Raw genomic sequence first — 22,050 nt, forward strand, 5'->3', positions numbered from 1 at the left:
GAAGAGCCATACCTTTAGTAGCAAAATCATCTTCATGCATGACAATCCACCGTCTCATGCTGCAAGGAGTACCACTGTGTCATTGGCTGCTATGGGCATAAAAGGGGAGAAACTCATGGTGTGAAACTCATCCTCCTCTGACCTCTGACCTCAACCCTATTGAGAACCTTTGGAGTTTCCTCAAGCAGAAGATCTGAGGGTGGAATGCAGTTCATATCAAAACAGAAGCTCTTGGAAGGTTTTCTGACATCCTGCAAAGAAATTCAAGCAGAAACTTTCCACAAACTCACAAGTTCAATGGATGCAAGAATTGTGCAGGTGATATCAAAGAATGTTAATATGTAACTCGGTCTGTTAAGATGTTTTTGATTGAAATAGCTTTTGATTTTAGTACACATGACCACTTAATGCTGCACATTCAAAGAATGACTGTTTGCAGTTCTATATAATCCATAAAATGTTTAGAAAATCTGCTGTGCATAATAATTTGGAGCAGTGCATTTTGAGTTTTTTATTTTTGAAAAAAATACTGGGGAGCTTTGTTCAGTAAAATTTGATTTATACTGTAATAGTTCATGACTTGAAAATTGTACTGACCGTCATTTGCATTGACCATTTAAAAAAATCTGAGAAAATATCACTTGCATAATAATTTGGAACACGGTGTACAGTATATCCAGTGTCTATTTTAGGAAGCAATGAACCGTCTAGTAAGTCATATATTCAGCTTAGAGTTTAATAGGTTGGCTAAAACTTTGGGTTTTCATTATGAGTTCTTCACCTGACTGAGAACCTGCATTAGTTTCCCAGTGGTAACTACAGATGCTCAACTGGAAGGTTGATGCAATATACAATGATGTGGATGATGGGCTGAGAGGAATCTAATTAGACAGCCATTCAGGCCATTTTAAAGGAGTTGTAAAGCAAGTTAGGACAGGAAATTGTATTCTAGGTTGGCTGCTCTGGCTTTCACCACATCCATCATGTTTATTTATGGAGATAATATTGTGTTTCCATCTAAAGGGTTTTGCATACAATGCTCAACGACTAGATGAAGCATTTTTGATAACTGAGAATGGACAAATTTTAGTGCTTATCTCATGTCATTATGCTACAGCATCTAAGATTTAGAGCTGGGGAAGGTAACTTTTAAAAAAAGTTTCTTACATATGTGTTAAAACTGTCACCATGTTGTGACAATACGAGACAGATGATGTGTGAAAACATCAAGTTCCTCCACCTCCTCCCTGAGCTACTACTGCCTTCAGTAGAAATTAACCGCTCCTGATCAAAACAACCAATCAGAGCCAAGAGGAGTGTCCTAGCGCTGTCAATCAAACTCATGCACATGCTGTTAAATGTGCTAATAGCAAAGAAACAACTGAAACATTGTTTATCTGCTGTCATTGGCCATGCTAACTAGCCATAGCATTAATAACAGGCTCTGCTGATGTGGAGAAGCTGCAGTGTAGCATGGAGGAGAGTGTGAGCAGCGTATACACAAGAGTGATCGTCAGCGCTAAGCCTCTCCTCCTGGCTCTGACTAGTTGTTTTTGATCAAACTCTCCACAGACATCATCTGTCTCATACTGTCACAACATGGTGACAGCTTTAGCAAATATATAAAAATATGTATTTTTTAAATACTGTAGCTTTAAATTTTGACTTTAAGACTTTAAAGTTGTTGGAGGATGGTGGCACAGCATGTTTGTTAATGACTTAAAACATTTTTAAATTATGTTTCTTATTTAATGGAAGCTGCAAATTCAAAATTGTGTTTTTTCAATCTACAAAGTTTTGCGCACATTTGCCATGGAAATGCAGCTAACAACTTTATTTTCTCATCTGTTGGGCATAATGTTTTGACTTTTGGTGTCGTTTAGCCTACTTCATGTTGTAACTTGAGTGCTTTTCTTTTTAGTCATTTTGATTTTAGAGGTCTGGCACAAATTTGAACTAGGTGTAACCAATGAAATTCAAAATCTTTTAAAAATATATAATTTATTCGAGCGGGGGCAGTTACTTTTCACTGTTTTTGTGGAATTTTTTATTTAGAAATAAAATCCTCCTTTGAAAACTGCCTTGTGTGTAGTTTGTTTGGATATCAAATATTTAAATGTGACAAAAAGAAAAACTTGATAAAACTGTAAGCTGGTAAACATTTTTTCACAGCCTTACATTCAGACTTAAACTTTGTCCTATATAACAGGGAAATTTCTTAATACATCCGGCTTGTTATATAGCTATATTCTTTATTGCAGTGATATTTTTCTCATCTTTTGTTGCTGCAGCCAACCCAAGTCGTCCCTCTTTATTAAAGATAAAAAAGAGCATCATATTGGATTCCAGCTTGAGTTAAGCTGAAATGCTGGACGGTGCCGGAAGATGAAATGCTGCATAAACAGGGTGAAAAATATCAGCCTTCAGAAAAATAATAAATTAAAGGCTGACAAATTTGGACGGAAAATGGGATGTGATGCAGTCAGCCCTGCAGGCAGCCAACTGCGGATTACAATGAAATCTTTTGTGCTCCTAAAAAAAACATTGTAAACTGTGTCAATTTGCAAAACGATGGACTTAGCAGGTTCTCCATCCATTCAGCCATTCAGCTCACAGCAAACCAAGTTAAAAGTTTCCTTTCCAGTGATGTTTCCAGTGGAAAAACATCACTTAGAGCTTAGAGTTGAATCACAGGTCAAGTGTGAAGTAGCTACAGGACACTGCGAGTCGCCAACACAACTTGTCGCACATCTGCTTGCAGTTATGTGACAGACCCCCTGCTGGGGCCAAAACGGCCTCTGAAGTGTCTCAGCTCTGCCAGTGATGAGGGCTGCTGAAACCATAGAGAAGTAGATTTAAGGTAAGGTAATTATATTTATATTTTCATCAACAAAGCAATTCAAAGTGCTTTACATGAATTAGAGGAAATACAAATAAAACAACAAACCAAAAGAAATTAAAAAGGTAAAAGTATAGAACTACATATTGGTTCCTCGTGTTCAATAAGAATAAGAATAAATCATACATAAAGTAGTGGTCTCTGGATTCTTGTTCTGATAAAACTAACTGTTGGTTCTCCATGTTTGATTCTATTAGTAAATATAAACCTAAATGTTGGTTGTCCTTGATTCTTGTTCCGGGTTGTTAAGTAGACATTACTTTCTAAGTTTGTTCTAGATTTGTAAACTAGCAGGAGTTTCTCTAGATCTTGTTCTGACATTAAAAGTATAAAGATAAATTAATAAATACTCCACAATTTCTAAAATAATTAAGTTCTTGTCTTTTTATAATATACAATTCTTATCTTTTTGTCATGTATTAGTACTTATGTGATGTGCGAACCATCTGCTGTTTATGTTGTGTTTTCTCCACGTCGCATTTCACTGTACTGAGTGACAAATAAAACTAATCTAATTTAATCTTATCTACTATTTTTTTTCAATTTAAAATCTAGAAATAGAAATAAGATGGCGATCTTTAAAAAATGACAACAAATTTCCAATATTATAATTTGTATTTTTTTTTTAAAAGGTCATGTAACTTTAGTGTCTCTAACAAGTTTTATATTGCAGGTAAAAATTTGTCTTTGGATTTGAATCCATCCATCCAGCTTCTTTCTGACATTCTTCTGATTATGAATAAACTACACCGAGTTGAACAGGAATCCGGAGCTCTACTTGAATGACTTTAATGCTGTTTTAAAGAGCTCCTTCAGAGATGTTTATGTTCACCATCACTACTCAGTTTATGAGCCGTACAGCTGCATGTGACTGGAACTGATAGTTATGCACCTCTCAGTGATGCCCTGTAATTTCTCATTAGATCCAACAGACTCTGTGTCGCATGCTTGCCAAGTGAGTCGTGGGGGGCTCTCACCATGATGCTGGAAATTGCTTTTAATATACTATTAGAGGTCTGTCAGTCAAATGCGTACTATTTCACTCCTTTGAGCGCAGAAGTGGAGGGGACTCGGCGGTGGCGATGTTTCATTTTTCTTTTTCTCTTTCAGGTTAAGAGCCAGTTGACACCGGACATGAAATACAGCAGACTCAGAATATCCTCCACTTCACCTCTGCGAAAGGGAGTGTCAAACATTCCCTCAGAGGCCGTGTTCCCGGTTTGAAGTGCTGACACCTGAAGCAGGCTGTCATGTCCTCACTACTCAGAGCTTCTTATCGAGGACCTGCAGGCTGCTTTTTCACTCAGCAGACCTCAGTCCAGATCTGCTGTTTTCAGCTTCCAGAGAGACCAACTCTAGGTGTTTTATGCACTTTGAATGTGCAGAGGGATTTAATTCATCTTCACCGGCCAGGTGAGCTGCAGTGAGTGTATTAAAGGTGACCATGCTTCCGTGAACAGGTTAGGATTGGTCTATGAGCTTTTAAATCTTTTTGCACAAAATTATTCTTGGATAAAAAAAATTTCAGTCTGATCAGCTCTGGCCATTTATAACTCCTTTCAGAATGAGTTGTTTTAGGGCCTCTGTCACTTTAAATTGAGCTACGCTACTGCTGGCCATGCCCTCCAATATCAATGTTTACACTCGCACATAAAATTGGCTGCAAGCAATTTACAAAGCATAAGTAGAGCCTCCTGCACAACCAACAAGAATGCATTAAGACGTTTCAGGATGATAAGTCAACGACAAAACCCTTATCTTTTCCAGCAGCCATTGTACAGTAGTAAAACCAAGTGAACCACATGAACATATTGCCAAAATATGTCTGGGTGTTTCTTTTGTAAGTGCTAAGGGTGTTTTCAGAAGCAGTAAAAACCCAAATGGAAGTATAAAAACGTATAAAATGTGAATTTTGCATAATAGGTTGCCTTCATAATCACTTCTCAGCTGACTGGCTTACAAAAGGGATGCTGATATCTACTGCTAGGAATCTCCCTGTCATGAATGGGCTTATATTTGAGTTGCTGTAACATTTATTGCCCTTTGGGACTTGAATAAAGCCAAACTGGACTGAACTGTCTGTCTACTTTGACTCCAAGTCAAAACTAAATTGAGCTTACGTGTAGCCTAAATGTCAAAATCATGTCTGATGCTTAGTAGGGTGAGAAATATCTGTAAAAAACCCAAAGGAAATAAAAATCCAATATGTTAGAGCTGCATTGGTAGGAAACATTTAGAGAAATGTCTTTTTCCATATTTGTTGTAACTGTCACCATGTCGTCACATGCAAAAATAAATTATCTTCTCCACCTTCTCCTTAAGCTATTATTGCCGTATGAAGAAATGCGCCAAAAAACAGCCAATCAGAACCAGGAGGTGGGTCTTAGCGCTGTCAATCAACCATGTAAACGCTGCTAAATGTGCTAGTGGCAACAACAACTTACTATTACAGGAAAACATTTATTCGCCATCATAGGTGGCTATGCTAACTTGCCTAGCACGACAGGCTCTGCTGAAGGTGGGATTGATTGACAGCATTAAGTCCCGCCTCCTGGCTCTGATTGGCTGTTTCTAGTTAGCACCCTGAGAAGGCAGAGGAGCTCAATTTTGTCACATATTGTCAGTCTCATACTGTCAGAAAATAGTGACAGTTTAAAAAAACAAAAAAAAAAAAACTTTTATTTTATTTTATTTTATAAAAGCTACATATGGCAGCTTTAATAAAAAAAAGGGAACAATATAAAAAAACAAGCTTGAACCAACATTACATCCACTGCACAACATCTCTAACCTGGTGAGATAAAAATATTCACATTGGTTCAGATCAGAGAAGCAGAAATCAGCTCACAGTGATGTCCTCCTTTCAACTGCAACAATAACTGGTTTCCTGCCAGAGAGCCCAGTGAGCTGACATTCCCACCAACGCCTGCTGGCACATCAAGAAGCCGGTGGTAATTTCTAACTCGGTTAATAATAGAAGAGGAAGTGATCTGATCCCGAACTCTCAGATCCAAGCTTCATCTTTTTCACTTCAGCCCCCAACCCCCTCAGGTTCAGCCCTCAGTTAATGTTGCTTCTTGCTGTACACTCATCACATAATCATTGTGAAACTCTGGGGGATTCGCAGTCTTGATGGTTGGCAGAACATTTAGAAAACACTGAGAGTGCACGTCATTAAAATCATATTTTCTCTCAAGCAGCAAATCCGTATTTAGGCGGGGATATTCAGAGCTGCTGCTGATGTTGATTCCTGTCGTTTAGATCTGGCTCTGGGACAGACGTGATGATGCCAAATAGGACGAAAAAATCTACATCAAACAGGAAATTAATATATCTTTTTCTACATTTATATGTGATTTATTTGGGTGAGGGAACTGGAAAAAGTTGCAGTATCTAACTTTTATAAAAAATATATATTTTTTACATAATTTCTGAAACTATCACTACACTGTGAATGTATGTTATGAAACAGATAATCTATGAAAATATTTAGCTCCTCTGCCTTCTGCCAGTGTGCTCAATGTTAACTGGAAACAACCAATCAGAGCCAGGAGGCGGGTCTTAGCGCTGCCTATCACAATCTCCTGTGGCACTGCTCATGACCCTCCCTCATTTCCTCTCTGCTACAACAGCTAGCATACCTGTAACTATTGTAGTTACAGTTATGCTAGCTATTGCAGCATAACTGCAATATTAGTTAGTTAGTCTCCAAACACATGCTAGTGTTTGGAGACCAAACATGCCGGTCTGTGAATGCTAAGGCTAGTCAGCATAGCATTGTTAATGCTAAGGCTAGCTAGCATAGTATGAAATGACAGCAAATAAATGGCTTTCCAGTAACGGTAAGTTGTTTCTCCACCATTAGCGCAGTTAGTAGCCAGTACATGATATTGATTGACAGCGCTAAGACCCTCCCCGTGGCTCTGATTGGTTGTTTTTGGTTGGAAGCGATGGATTTCTTCAGATTCAATAGTTGGATAGATTATATGTCTCATAACAAACTGTCACTAACAAATATTCTTTATAAAAGTTACATACTAAGATAATAACACATAATGACAAAAATAAACATTTTAAACTGTCAATCTGTCAGATTCTTAAAACTGATTGATATGGAAAGTTTGTAGCACCAGTGGAGCAGGAGTTATAATCCATATCAGCCATCTTCTGTCTTCCCCAAACTCACCTGTGTATGAAATATTCAAGCTGGCCTCTCTGAGATCACACAGATTAGGACAGATTAGATTAAATCCATTATAATTTGATGTTTGCTCCTGGGTTTTAATGACCATGTTGTTTATAAGAGGCTCGCTGCTGTTAAATTATGATCTCAATCGCGGCAGCACAGCGCCATCATCTGGATGATTGAGTACCTGCACAGACATTCCTGGTATCCTGGTATGAATTGATAAAAAAATTAATCTTCTTTTAAAAATTCAATTAATTGATAAGAACTGTTTATTACCCAACCCCACGTTATACATTCAACACTTGTACTTATTCATATTTTCCTTTGTGTTAGATTTTATCCACTTTTCTTTCATATTTACTTTTCAAAAGTAAATTTTTTTATGCTGATTGCTCAGGCTTTGCCAAATTCATTATTACGAGTCAAACATTAACACTGCAGATGCTCCTATAGAAGAAGAGTTACAGGGAAATTTATGTATCTTTTATGCATGAAATAACCAAATACAATATTTTTAATAGTGATATTAAAAGGTTTTATTGGAGGTGTTCATATTCTCCACAGTTTCAATGGCCCACCATCATAAACTGTGCAGCCTTTATGCTTACATTTTTATATTTTATCTTCCTAAATTATATACTTACTACATTTATTACTATCTTCCTTACTATTTGCTTGTCCAGCAGGGTGACAAGTAATAGGAAGGACATAATATTTATAACACAGAAAAACAGGAACCATTCTTTTCTAATTAGGAGCTGAACATATGACCTCATAACAATAAAAAGTTAAATCACACATTAAGAAAATGCAGCTATTTAAGGGGTTTGGCTATAATTTTGTTGAAAACAATTATTACTCAATGTATATTTATGTTTATGTGCTTTTCATTTTCAGCTTTTTCCTGCAGTTTTAGACATTTTCCACATATTTTAAGATATATTCATCAAATAATAAGGTAAATCTTGTCAGATTAAGAGTAACAATGGAAGCACTTTTTGCAAAGGACCCTCACTAAGCCTAAACCTAATTTCTGTTGACTGACAGTCATCTGACTCAGATTTCCAGGAACTGCAGCAATCCTCATGCAGAATGTTGTCTGGTTCACTACAAACAGCACAGAGTTTCCAAACACAAGCTGCGGACTATTTTGGATTTTTAAGACAAAAATATCACATAATTTTATCTTGATAAAGCCAATTTATTGCTTCAATACAATCTGTAATTGATACCAGTCACATCAGACAATATAACATATCTGTATTCCTATTTTTCACATCTTTAAATTCACAATTTATTCCATTTAGAGGAAATTATCCAGTTATGTTTAAGGCTTGTATACAAACAACTGTTGCTTCAGCATAAGCTGTAAGTGTGACTCTGTCTGTTCTTTTTTAATTAAAACATGATTATGCGTGATTTCATTATGTAACAAGAGACGATAGAGTAGTCAGAAATTGAAGTCAAGTCAGAGTAAGAGTTCAAAATGATATTACTCAAATAGAGATGAAACATACAGTGCAGTAAAATTACTCATAAGTAATTTTTTTCTTTAAAAAGTTACTCAAGTAAATGCAACAAAATATAACTTGTTACTATCCACTTCTGGGAATAGCAAACCTTTGAATTTGAAGAAAGTAACAAAGAATAAACATCTCTTTCTGTTCTAGTTTTGGCATTTAGTAAATAAAAAATATTTTGTGAATTATGGCCTAAAAAGAAATGAGCCTGATGCCTGTGTCTTTAATACATTAAGTATTTGGTTGCAACTATAGTGTTACAAAACCATCATGTTAATGAAGACAACTCTGATAGAGACCACAAATACACTTTGGGACAAAGTTATACTCATTTCCATGTATTTTTAAGAGAAGTTTAGTATTTATGTGTTAATAAAAATACCAGATGAAAATACTGAATGCTATATAAATAAATAAGGCTGACACATTAAATAATATTTAAAAATGGATTGTGAAACTGCTAAGTCAACAATACTCTTCCTCATCATGCTTGAAAATGTGGCGGTCACCGCAGGTGTTACTGAAATTTTCTCAGTAAATGATTTGCCCAAAACTACTGCTGCAGATATCGACCAATCAGAGGCTCTGATGCTGTGATCTGACCAATCAGGAGAGGTGAGGGGCGTTTCCGGCCTCATTCTGGTCTGCTGCGTGAACCACAACAAACGCCGAGCATTTGCAGCGGATGGGAGACAGGTTCGGATAAAACCCATCAAAGGTAAGACGTTTGAAGAAAAATCCACCTGTGCAGTTTTTCTTTTATTTAGATTTAACGGTTTGGATTAGAGGCTAATCTCGCGCGACATGCGTCGTCGAGCAAACGTTTTAGTCGTGAAATGTAATTTTAAGCATCTTATTAACGCCCCCCAAAGAATATTCAGTTTCTTCTAAATGTGGAGGAATAAACTAAATAAAATATCAATCGCGTTTAGTGTTGAGATTAAAAGAAGTCTAGCTATTTTTTTGTTCACCGGCTGGTCGATAGGTTGTGTTGTTGGTTAGCTCCAGCGGCGGCAGCATGGCGGAGGCCTGGTGTGTTTTAATATTCAAACATTTTACTGACACGCCACGGCCTGTTTTCATCGCTCATCATTATGTATGTCCGGTTGAAATGAGTTAAAGCTCTCAGTTAATGAGGTCGACAAAGGTTGGTGTAGCCTAAAAATCAGCAGACGACAACAGGCTAAACCTATTAAACTATTAAGTGGACGGAGCCGTGGCTTTACAGCCAGATTTTCCACATAAAAATAACCAAAAGGCGCTTCTAGAAAAGTTTGTAACAATAATAATGGCACACCGAAATCAAAAACTGCATCAGAATTTTACAAGTTTTAATAAAATAGGTTGATATGGTGGATGCAATTAGAAATATTTATATTCCTTTTCCCTTGTAAATTTATGTTTAAACTGGCTCTGTATAAAAACATAAGCTAATTTTAAAACATAATTTTTTTAGCCCACTTAATTTTAAAGACTGCTCCTCCTAATGCTCCAGAATGTAACTTTTGTAAAGATTTTTTTTTTTACATATTTGTTAAAACTGGCACCATATCATGCCAGTATGTTGTGAAAAAATGTAGCTGTCTGAAGAAATGCAGCACAATCGAGTCATCCCAGCCAATCAGAGCCAGGAGGAGGGTCTTAATGCTCTCAATCAATTTAATGTATTCGCTACTTAATGTGCTAATTGTGAAGAAACAACTTACTTCTTCAGGAAGACTGTTTATTCGCTGTCGTTGGCGGACATGTTAACTAGCCTGGTAGGCTGTGCTAGCTGCAGCGCCACAGGAGGGGTTATTGACAGCGCTAAGACCCTCCTCCTGACTCTGATTGGTTGTTTTTAAATGGCACTAGAAGAAGCAGTGTGAATTTTTTTCCCCCACAGACTCTGTATTATAACATACTCTCACAACATAGTGACAATTTCAACAAATGCTTAAAAAATAATTTTTATAAATTTACATCCTGCAGCTTTAACTGTTGACAGTTGAAAACTAAAGTTTACATACATGAAATAAAAAGTTGCACACCTTTTAGCCTTGAAGTTAAATCAGACCAATTTTCTCTTATTTCGGCTCAGTTTTACAAAGATGATTTCTATTTGCTAATGACTCAAAAATAAGAGAGAGGGAGAGAATAGTGTACAATAAATATTAGAATATTGAAATAAGTTTAAGTTTACTGTTAATTATGGTGGTTTTCCATTTACGGATATTGAAAACATTTAAAATGAGAATATTGCATCAGACCAATAAAAAAACTTGATGAAAAGTATGTTTATAATATCTGCATAAACATTATTTTCAAAAGCCTGTTTTAATCTGAAAAATGAGTTATATTCTAAATTATTGAATATAAGTTGTTTTTTATATTAGATGCTTTCAGAATGAGAGGTTGTATTTTGAACTCTTTGACTTGGGTCAAATTTGTTGATTTCCCTTCAACTCCTGGAGTTCTGACCCATTCCTCCTGACAGAACCGGTGTAACCGAGTCGAGTCATTTCTGCCCACAACTTCTCTACAGGATTAAGATCAGGGCTTTGTCATGGCCAAGCCAAAATATTCATTAGAACATTTCAGCAGTTCAAAGTGCTTTACATGATAAAAATTTAACACAATGATGAAAAACAAGAAAGAAACATCACATTACAATGGGGAAAAGGCATATTAATGCCCAAATTATACAAATTTTGCACAAATTGAACCTTGTCTTCCTTCTTTGTATCACAAAAAATTGGCATTTTTTACTTTAGTTATATTCTAAATATTTTTATTATTGATTGTTTGCACATACTTTCCTAATAAAGCAAAATATGATTCTAATATAAATTAATTTATAAATAAAAGCTTGCAAATGTGCATGTCGGGTTAGAAAAGTGCCGTTTACAAAACTTTACATTTAAAATGATTGAATTGAACTGTTTATGTTGTTCTCATTCACAACAAATGACATCTAGAGAAACTTTACAAGAAAATGGGTCTAAGGCATATTATTTGTATCATAAAAATAAATGTGTTGGTCAAGACAACAAGCTTTGAGGACTGGAGGGAAATTCAGATTTGATTGCATGCAGCCAGGCCCATTTCATATTAGATATTAGTTTTTATAAAGACCCAGCTACCCGTCTTTAACACCTGAGAGTTGGATTGAGGTGTTTTTGGAGATCAGAAATAATTTTTCTCTAAACATTATGCTCTGGATTACAGCCAGACATTTATATTATGAGCTCATATTTTCAAAAAATACCGATCCTGAATTTTTTAAACCAAACACAGGGGCTTTTTTTTTTCCGACTTTTTTTTCAGCTTTTTAGTATTTTTCTAACAATTCTGTCATGAACTTTAATATTTAACATGCTAACTGAGGCTGAAATTGAGCTTCAGTTTGTTCAACATGACTTCAAGGTGAATTTGCTGGGACTTGCTGTTGAACAGTTAATGAAGTGCATTTTATTAGCAACACCTGGATGGGTTTTCTGGGTTTTTTCCATCTCCTGAATCTGGTAGAGCCAGTTTTGTTCTTATCTAATGCACGTTGACGGTGTGGAAACTGCTGTTTTGTACATTTATGGTTACATTTAAAGAAGTCCTGGAAAAAGAAGAGTGGGCTCTTCTATTCACTATGACGTCATTCAAATTTAATTATGCAAATCGTGTTATTGAAATACTAGAAAATACTGCTTCAGACTTGCCATCATTGTATGAATATGTTAAAAAACAAATGAAGCAGAAACATTTTTTGTCATTAATGAGACTCTGTCAGTAAAAACAAACTGATTCTGACTCAGGAGTTAATTTTGTTGCACTGTGATGAATTCACCTAAGAAATTGTCTGTTAAACTTTTGTTTTTGTGTTGGAACCAAAACATATTGATGAAACCAGCTGGAATGTAAGTGTTGAGAAAATATGTACCCACCACAAAGCCTACTATTGACAAAGGGCAGTTTTAAAGCTAATTAAGAAGTAATTATGCCTATTAAGCAGTTGGCAGCAAAATAACAAAAGTACTAGTACATCCAAGAAATATTTGATTTAATAATAAGCTTAGTGTTTAGTGTCACAAATCATCATTTCATTTGCACCAGCTGCAGCTTCTTCTCCTGGGAAGTATTTCCTGGAATCGGTCCAAGTTTCAATTTCACATCCAAATGGTTCCCTGGCATGTTAGTCAACCGTCATGCTCTTCTGTCTCACTTCCTCTCGCTCTGTTATCTTTTCTGTTTTCAGCAGCAGCAGCAGCCATGGGCATGCCACAGTCATACTTGGCCAAAAACAAAGACGAGAGTCAAGACGCGCTGACGGCTGCTGGCGAGTTCAGAGACGGTCAAACGGAGGACGATGGGAAGCATGGAGACGTGTCTCAGTTCCCGTACGTGGAGTTCACTGGACGGGACAGCGTCACGTGCCCGACATGCCAGGGTACTGGCAGAATCCCACGAGGTAAACGCTTCATTTTATACAAGGCTTGATTGTTTAGCAAGAAGGTCCTGACCAGCAACTGCTGAAGTGGATTTTGTGTAATTATGTAATGCAAAGTTTTGGTGTCTGCAGTGAGAATCTCAGATTGTCAAACATCTGGGATGCAAGCTAAGATTTACATGTTGGGTTTTGGGCAAAAACGATTAATTGTGATTAATTGATTTTTGAATTAATCATTAATTTTTTAACTGTCAGACAAGTTTATTTGGATAGCACATTTGAGCATACAGGCAGTTCAAAGTGCTTTACATCATAACAATACAAACCAGTAAACATTGCATTTTGTCAAGTGCCATCGTTACACATCAAAATGTTGACCGTTTCATTTACTATGGTTCACAGCAAATTAATCATATTAATCATTAACTGGAGCATAAAGACTCAAATAAGGCAATTTGCTGAAAAACTACTTTCCCAGAGCAGTAATTAAGCCAAAACTGCACAAAAATATATACATTTGCATTTACATAAATTAGGGGTCAAATGATTAATCGTGATTAATCGATTATTGAATTAATCATCAACTAATTTAGTAATTGATAAATTGTTAACTGGACTATACAGAAAAAGGACCTTTTTGCTAAAAGAACAATTATGGCAGTAATTAAACCAAAACTGTATAAAAAATACAAAAATTGAGAATTTAGTCTCAAAACAAATATTATCATTTATCGCAATAATTACAGGGGCAATTTATCGTCCAGCTAAATTTGCTATAGTGGCAGCCCTATTCTAAATATAATGTAAAAAAGAGTGATGTCACTCAGAGCATAGATGTAGAAAGAATAGAGCTGTTGTGATAGATCGGCACATTATCACAGATATCTAGAATTTTTTTAAAATACCGGGGCCAATGCAGATATTAATATCAGACTGGTGAATTAAAAACACTGAAACATTTAGCATTAAGTTCTGTTTACTGTAAAATGCTGTTATCTTGTTCCTTACTCAGTCTGCTGCAGGACACTTAGCTGTTTTGTTTTTCCAACAGGTCAGGAGAATCAACTTGTGGCTCTGATTCCATACAGTGACCAAAGGCTGCGGCCAAGCAGGACGTAAGTCTGCACTCTGACCCCGTTTTATGGATTAGCTGTTGTAGTTTTCCGTCTGATGAAATGAAACGCGCTCAGCAGCCAGAGTAGGAAGTGGTGCGAAACCATCAGCTGGTTTCAGGTTCTCACTACTTGTTTCTTTTCTCCCCCAGGAAGCTTTACGTCACCATATCTGTGGCTCTCTGCCTCCTGCTGTCCGGCCTCGCCGTTTTCTTCCTCTTCCCGCGCTCCATCGATGTCACGTACGTTGGAGTCAAGTCTGCCTACGTTTCCTATAATCAGGAGCAGCGAATTGTCTATCTCACCATTACAGTAAGAATTAACTTCATTTATTTTTGTCATTTTTAACATTTCCATGAACCAGGCTTTACTTGTGTTCCCATCGGGCTAAGCACTGCTCTTTTTTTTTTTTAATGTTTGCATTTTTTTAAGACTTTATAATTGGCAATGAGGTATTAACCTTCCAATTTTTTAATAACAAATAATTATCAACTGTTATTTTCAAATTTCCTGCCAAATTTTAACTCAAAAACATGACGGGCCACAGGATGAATGACTGTGGCGAGCCGCCCAACCGCCAGGCTCACCAGGTTTTCTGGGGGAAACCTTTGGTTTCCTGTGGTCAAAATGCTCACCACGTTAGATTAAAATGTCCAAATAGCCTGGTGATGTTGGGTGACAAATTCCACCAACCAAAGTTGGCTTTTTAAATGTTTGTACGAGTTTTGTGTGAGAATAATTTTATTTCCACTTGAATCTCTTCCCAACAGAACACTCTGAACATCACTAATAACAACTACTACGCCATATCTGTGACCAACATAACGGCACAGGTGCAGTTCTCCAAGACGGTGATTGGGAAAACCAAATTCAACAACACGACGGTGATCATGCCTCTGGATGAACGGCAGGTAGGCCCAACACCAATAACTACACGGGTCAATGGAAACAGCGTTTAAAAGATGGAGTAGCAGTCACCTGCTTTAATCTGAAGCAACTACAGTGAAGAAAATCCAATCAAATGTATAATGATGAAAAAGTTCTGGTTCCATTGACGGATAAATTGACTTATAAAATGGGAAAAATGTCTTTGCAAGTGAAATAATCTGCCAATGAAACTAGCACTTTTTCATCAATGTCATGGAATTATGTACTTGGAAAAAGCTCCTGTATCTCTCTGAAAAGTTGCTTTTAAGTTTGTTTTGTTTTATTTCAAGTGTACTGAGATATTTCCGCTAGACCAAAATACTTGGTGAGATGTTGTGTTTTTGCGGTGTAGGCCGAGTCTGAAAAGTTCTTGAAATCTAATTTTTAAAGCATCTCAAAGGATTCTGCTCTCAAAATTTGAGATGCACCAATATGATGTTAATGTTTGTATTGGTTCTGATATTTAACAAGTTACTGCTTCAGGTATCGTGACAATCCATTAGAGCAGATCTATTCAGTCTAATTCTATGCTTACCGGTCTGAGCGATGTAATGCTTTATTGTTTATTTTGCATCATATTGAGGATTCCTAATTGCACTTTCTGAGTCATTTCAAAGACAGTTTGTTGAAGTTTATTTTTACATTTCTTTTGCCAGTTTCAGTTTCTTCATTATTTATTTTTGATTGACTGTTTTACTCCTAACTGGACAAATTAATGTTTTTTACATGTTTAGTCAAGCTTGTGAAGTTATCGATGTGTTTAATTGTGCTGAGTTCTCTAAATGTCTTGTGTATTTTGCAGCTTGATTACACCGTTCCCACAACCATCGCTGATGAGATGAGCTACATGTTGTGAGTATCTGGGTTATCTTAAATATTAGTAAATTCTTTATATGTTTCATACTAAGTTGTTTCTTCTGTCCTTTAGTGATTACTGCACCTTACCAACTATTAAAGTCCACAACATAGTGGTCATGATGCAGTAAGTATGGCTTTAATTTGAAGTTCTTGTAACAGTGAGGTATTTCTTTGAGCCTCATTAGTTCTGAGTATTTTCCTGCTCCACCCTCACATTGTTGCACCCACACATGTTGAAGAACCGCCTGGAGCCGAAGCAGCCCAAGACTTCTGCTTCCTCCTCCATTCATCATCTTTATCAAAGCAAACATTTCTCCAGAGCTTAATTAGCTCACCTAATTTTATTTGCTCAGTCATGCAGCAGGTCTCTATCTTAATATGATCACACTGAAGTGCAGAAGCAGAGAAATCCAGAACGTCTCCGGCTGCTTTTCATTAGATTTGCAGCTAAACCTTGAAACATTTCATTTATCCGTCTTTAAATGTGATTTTTATGGCGTTAACAAGGGCAAAAAATGGATCTATCCATCCTTCAAGAAAAACTACTGTATTTAGATGTGAGAGATATGGAATTAGAATTTATCACAATATTTTGTAGCACTTTTATGATAATGATATATTTTTTTAAGTGATTGCATGACACAGTATTCATAGGCCCACAAACATAAATACTCCTCTTGGGAAACATATCTACTTTATTGGCTTCTTTAGAACACCAGTCACATAAAGAAGTATGATTTTTATATCACTAAACTATGATGGTATATTAGAGCCATTTTAGATACAACAAAGAGGAGTAAATTTCTACCAAAAAACTCAGAAATTTAGAAATTAATCTAAAAAAAATTCCTACGTTTTTTGGGGGAAATTTCTGAGTTGAATAGTTAAAAAATTGCTAAATATATATATATATATTTCTTTTTTTTAAATCTGAAATTTTGAGATTAATTTCAGGAATAAAAAAATTTCTACATTTCTTAATTTGAAGTCAAAAGTTCAGAAACGTTTAGATTAATTCCAGAATTTTTTGAGGATTTTTTTTGTTTGTACATTTCTGAATTTGAACAGTTGAAAATTTGCTACAAAATAAATTCTGAAATTTTCAGATTGATCTCAGAAATCTACTAGAAAAAAAAATTATGTAAAAAAAAATTTACTGAATAATTTAAAAACAAAAATTATGATAAAAATTGATAAAAAAATAAAAAATAAAAGTGGCCGCCCACTTTAAAAAAAGCACTGCATTGAGGCCAAACTTGAAAACCAGTCAGTGAGGAGTTGTGCATAAATCACTCACTTTTTTGTTTTTGTTTCAGGGTCACGGTAACGACGTCGTACTTCGGTCACGCGGAGCAGGTCTCTCAGGAAATGTACCAGTACGTGGACTGTGGCGGGAACACGACCTCCATGCACGGCCATGTTCAGGTCTACCAGTAGGAAGGAAAAAGTCTCCATCAGCAAAACTCCACGTGTAAACTCATTTCTCAGTAAAGATAGTTTCTCCTAAAATACTCATCTGGCCTAAAACGCTGACCTCCTCCACTGTATTTTGTGCTTTGAAATTGAACCCCTTTTAGACTGGAGTGTTCCTCACTGCAACAACACAAAACCTGACCAAGTATTGCTGCTCTAGTTTCCAGTTCAAATATCTTGGTAGACAAAATTAGCTTACAAGTAACTTTTCAGAAAGATATAGGAGCTTTTTTTTAAGTCAATAATTCCTTCTTACTGTGCCGTTACCTAGCAACCAGAGCCTAGCTCAGCCCGTTGCCTAGCAACGCAGTGTTAGTTCCACTCGCAGGTTATTTCACTTTAAGGTAAAATAATCTAGTACTTTTTCATCAATATTAAGGGCTTATTTACTTAAAGTAAGCTCCCATATCTTCCTGAAAAGTTACTTGTAAGTTAGTTTTGTCTTATTTTAAGTGAGCTAAGATATTTGCACTAGAATTTAGACCAAAAGTACGGGGTAATATTTTGTTTTTGCAGTGTTCCTCCATGTTAAATCTGTTGGAAAGCAATAGATTTGATGCACTTTAGAGCGTTTTAGTGGAAGTTGGATTGTTACAAACCTCTTTCCGCTGTCGGTAAGCTGAGACAGAAAACCACTGAACTACATTTCTACCCATACATAACCTTTATTTTATTATTTTATTTCATTTATGGTACTTTGATGTAAATTAGTGCAATATTAACAGCTATCTCATGTCACTTTTTCTTTTCTTTCTGTTATCATCAACCACAATTAAAGGCAAATGTGAAAAGTTTTAAAGTAAACTGATTTTATTTAGTGATTAAAAAGAAGAAAAATTGTGTGTAAAAGGGAAAATGTTGTTTTGATCCAAATCAGCACAGTACAAAATGCTAAAAATAGAGGAATGTGCAAATGTACTCTGTTTCTGGGTTGTTTTAATAAAAATGTAACTTCAATCAACTTTATTCCAACTGAACGGGAGCTTTGTACAGTTTGCTTTTCTTTTTTTATCCACTCTGCACTGTGTAACTTTTAATACTCAATCATGAGTTCACCTCCTGTTTGTTGCTTCCCTTTTTATTTTATTTTAATCCATTTAATGTGTTCCGAGACTATTAGTTTTTCCAACTAAACTTAAGTTTTTCCATCTAACTTGATTAGTAATAATCCGGGTTGATTAATGTTGAAACCTTAATGTGACTTTTCCTACCATTTTTACACTCTAAGCGCCGTCGTTATTATCATAACAGTATAGATGTGCATAGTTTTTAACATCAGCAGTTTGTTTTTTGTGGCTTTTGATGCATGAAGTGGAAAATAAAATTATAAGTCGATTCTGTAAGTTTCTGTGTTTCTATTGGGGAAACTGTTGGTTTTCCTTGTTGCCACTGGGTGGCGCCAAGTCCATGTTGCTTTATTAAAGAAAGGGATTCACGTTAGTGAATATTGAATCCTGTAAAAGTGCCAGATTTAGCCATTTATTTAAACTATGGCATTTCTGTTTCTACAGTAAAATGAAATGTTTACACATCTTGATAAATGTTCATATAACAGGTGAATTTGACACAGTACATTCAAAACTTGACATTTGCATTAATATTGTACAAATTGCCAAAAAACCTTGCAATAAGGCCTTTTAAAACTCATGTATATATGTATGACTAGACTTACAAAAATGATTTTATCCTGGATAGTCTGAGCAGACAAATGGTTCAGTATGGAGATAAAGAAGTGAAGTGAAATACTTTTCTTGTCTAAAGTGGTTTTTATCTGCAGGTTAGTGAAAGAACAGCAGCTAAACGACCAATGGTGCATCAAAAATATTCTTACTGAAAAATGTCTGGACCAGTAAATGTACTATGACGGCGTACTGGGGTCATTAAAATATTCTGCCAAAATGTCATAAATACTATAGAAATAATTGCAAGGAAATTTCTGAGCTTGAAAAGTTACAAATTTGCTACAAAAAACTAATTTTTTTCTTTTTTAGAGTAATCTTAGAAATTTTCTAGAAAAACTGAGAAATTTCCGTTTCAAAAATGTTACATTTTCAACTAGAAACTCACATTTTCAAATCAAGCTTGATAAATTTTCTTTTCTGTATACAATTTCTGAGGTTAATCGCAAACATTTTTCCTACCTTTCAGACTGGAAAATATTCTTGATTTTTCTAGACAAAAAAATCTGAAATGAATCTCAATTAGTTTTCTTTTTCAGCTAATTTTCAACTTTCTAACTCAGAAATGTCCTTGTTTTTTATAGACAATTTCCGGGATTAATCTGAACATTTCTGAGATTATTTTTTTTTGGCAGAATTTTTTTATCTTCAGTGGCACTACCGTCATATTGTACAGATCGGTTACATTGTGAGAGGATTTTGTATTTATTGTTAAATACATCAAGTCCATGTCTGAACACTATTTTAATGTTTTCAGCCTACTGTTTATATTCTGTGTCAGTGTATTAAATCCACTCAGGCTTCTTTAGCTTTCTAAAAATAAATCCTCCAGTGGGTCTTGGTATTCTCACATCTGCTAAAACCATCAGAACACCAGTTTGCCTGCTGTCTGCCTGTCAGTGGTCAGACCCAAAGCAACACCAGAATAAATGTGTCAAACTAAATATACAGAGAGAAATTATACACTTTTTAGGGTGAAATAAGTCTTTTATTCTGCGTTATGTTGCATTTTGATTACTTGTTTCCTCCATGTGGTGAAGTTTTAAAGATACATTAAGTTTGTTTATATAAATTAATATAAATTTTCCAAATAAAGCTTATTCCTCAGCAACAGCAACACAAAATCTATAAAAACAGAAAAATCCCTTCCTCCAGGATCCATTTAAACGTGATAAAACTTTCCAGAGTTTGTACCTAACGAGCCAAAGTGGCTTCCGGAGCAGACGGCTACATCCTCTCTCACGTCTGTTATTGTCGTTAAAGCAAACCTTCCTCCATAGTTCATCTATATGTCCAGCATTTTTCTTTAACAAGCTGAAAGGAAATGGCTTTTCCACATGTGCTCTCCAGCCATGTTTTGTTGGAAATCCACACAGGTGCCTTTTGTCTGAAACTAGCAACTCTGAATTTGAAGTTCAGATAAAGTTTATTTGAGGGCTAATCCAACCAAGTGATAAAATATCATATTTTATCAGTGATAAAATGTGATATCTTATCACTTGGTATCATATCACTCTACTAGCAAGTTTTTAAACTGAAAATGTTTCTTTTTTTCTGTTCCCAGGGTGAAGATTTACTGCAGCAGCATTAAAGCTTATCTCCTACTCCTTCCCATTAATATCCAATAAAAACCATCAACAACATATTTTTGACCATCCATCCATCCATCCATCCATCCATCCATCCATCCATACATCCATCCATCCATCCATCCATCTTCTTCCGCTTATCCGGGGTCGGGTCGCGGGGGTAGCAGCTTCAGAAGGGAGGCCCAGACTTCCCTCTCCCCGGCCACTTCTTCCAGCTCTTCCGGGGGAATCCCGAGGCGTTCCCAGGCCAGCCAAGAGACATAGTCCCTCCAGCGTGTCCTGGGTCTTCCCCGGGGCCTCCTCCCGGCGGGACGTGCCCGGAACACCTCACCAGGGAGGCGTCCAGGAGGCATCCTGGCCAGATGCCCCTCAACAGGCTCCTCTCGATGTGAAGGAGCAGCGGCTCTACTCTGAGTCCCTCCCGGATGACTGAGCTTCTCACCCTATCTCTAAGGGAGAGCCCAGCCACCCTACGGAGAAAACCTATTTCGGCCACTTGTATCCGCGATCTCGTTCTTTCGGTCACGACCCAAAGCTCATGACCATAGATGAGGGTGGGAACGTAGATCGACCGGTAAATCGAGAGCTTCGCTTTTTGGCTCAGCTCTCTCTTCACCACGGCGGACCGGTACAGCGACCGCTTGACGGCAGACGCTGCACCAATCCGCCTGTCGATCTCCCGCTCCCTTCTTCCCCCATTCGTGAACAAGATCCCGAGATACTTGAACTCCTCCCGGAAACGAGCCCGACTTACTGCCGGCAATGCGGACCAGACTCTGACACCTGTCATACAGGGACCTGACAGCCCGTATCAAAGGGCCCGGTACCCCATACTCCCGGAGAACCCCCCCCCAGGGCTCCCCGAGGGACACGGTCGAACGCCTTCTCCAAGTCCACAAAACACATGTAGACTGGTTGGGCGAACTCCCGTGCACCCTCCAGGACCCTGCAGGGTGTAGAGCTGGTCCAGTGTTCCACGACCAGGACGAAAACCACACTGCTCTTCCTGAATCCGAGGTTCGACTGTCCGACGGATAGTTTCCAGCAGGCGGGTCGGAGACACCGTCTTGGAAAGGATCTGTGAGACTCCTAGGAGCCTGTGGTGGTCACGGTCTTCTGATGTCCGTCCCTCCCGCTGGAAACCGCAGATTTCTGCCTCTGCTCTCAAGCTTCATCTTTGTCTTACCCTGCTTTTGTGGTTGTTATTTAGAAATTTTACTTTGAAATTAAAATATCCAGGGTGGCACCCAATATCTCAAAGTCCCTGATTGATACATTTTGATGAAAGTTCTCCCAACTGTCTGTAATATCGATGGTCTCTCTTCTTTAGGTTCTTCTTCTGGGGTCTGATTCTCTGTTTTGTCCATCTTTTCTTTATCTTGTA

General features: G+C 36.8%; 1 protein-coding gene across 2 annotated transcripts; it reads left to right on the forward strand.

Moving 5' to 3' along the window:
* Nucleotides 1-9,233: 9,233 nt before the first annotated feature.
* LOC102234349 (transmembrane protein 106B-like) lies at nt 9,234-18,733 on the forward strand. 2 transcript variants are annotated; one of them, XM_005799429.2, is made up of 8 exons: nt 9,234-9,326; nt 12,837-13,049; nt 14,080-14,143; nt 14,293-14,452; nt 14,911-15,051; nt 15,870-15,919; nt 15,996-16,049; nt 17,242-18,733. In XM_005799429.2, the coding sequence occupies exons 2-8, from the start codon at nt 12,851-12,853 to the stop codon at nt 17,360-17,362; spliced, it is 789 nt and encodes a 262-aa protein (XP_005799486.1). In that variant the 5' UTR covers nt 9,234-9,326; nt 12,837-12,850; the 3' UTR covers nt 17,363-18,733. The 2 variants fall into 2 exon arrangements, with proteins under 2 accessions (XP_005799486.1, XP_023185782.1); XM_023330014.1 differs by having other exon boundaries at nt 12,840-13,049.
* The last annotated feature ends 3,317 nt before the right edge of the window (nt 18,734-22,050 follow it).

The sequence above is a fragment of the Xiphophorus maculatus genome, chromosome 3 (genome assembly GCF_002775205.1).
Source record: "Xiphophorus maculatus strain JP 163 A chromosome 3, X_maculatus-5.0-male, whole genome shotgun sequence".
Classification (NCBI taxonomy): domain Eukaryota; kingdom Metazoa; phylum Chordata; class Actinopteri; order Cyprinodontiformes; family Poeciliidae; genus Xiphophorus; species Xiphophorus maculatus.

Bases quoted from the DNA above. Each gene is read 5' to 3' on its own strand.
- LOC102234349 (XM_005799429.2), top strand. From the start codon at position 12,851: ATGGGCATGCCACAGTCATACTTGGCCAAAAACAAAGACGAGAGTCAA. The intron at 14,144-14,292 runs GTAAGTCTGCAC...TTTCTCCCCCAG, and splicing joins AGGCTGCGGCCAAGCAGGAC to GAAGCTTTACGTCACCATAT. The intron at 16,050-17,241 runs GTAAGTATGGCT...TTTTTGTTTCAG, and splicing joins AACATAGTGGTCATGATGCA to GGTCACGGTAACGACGTCGT.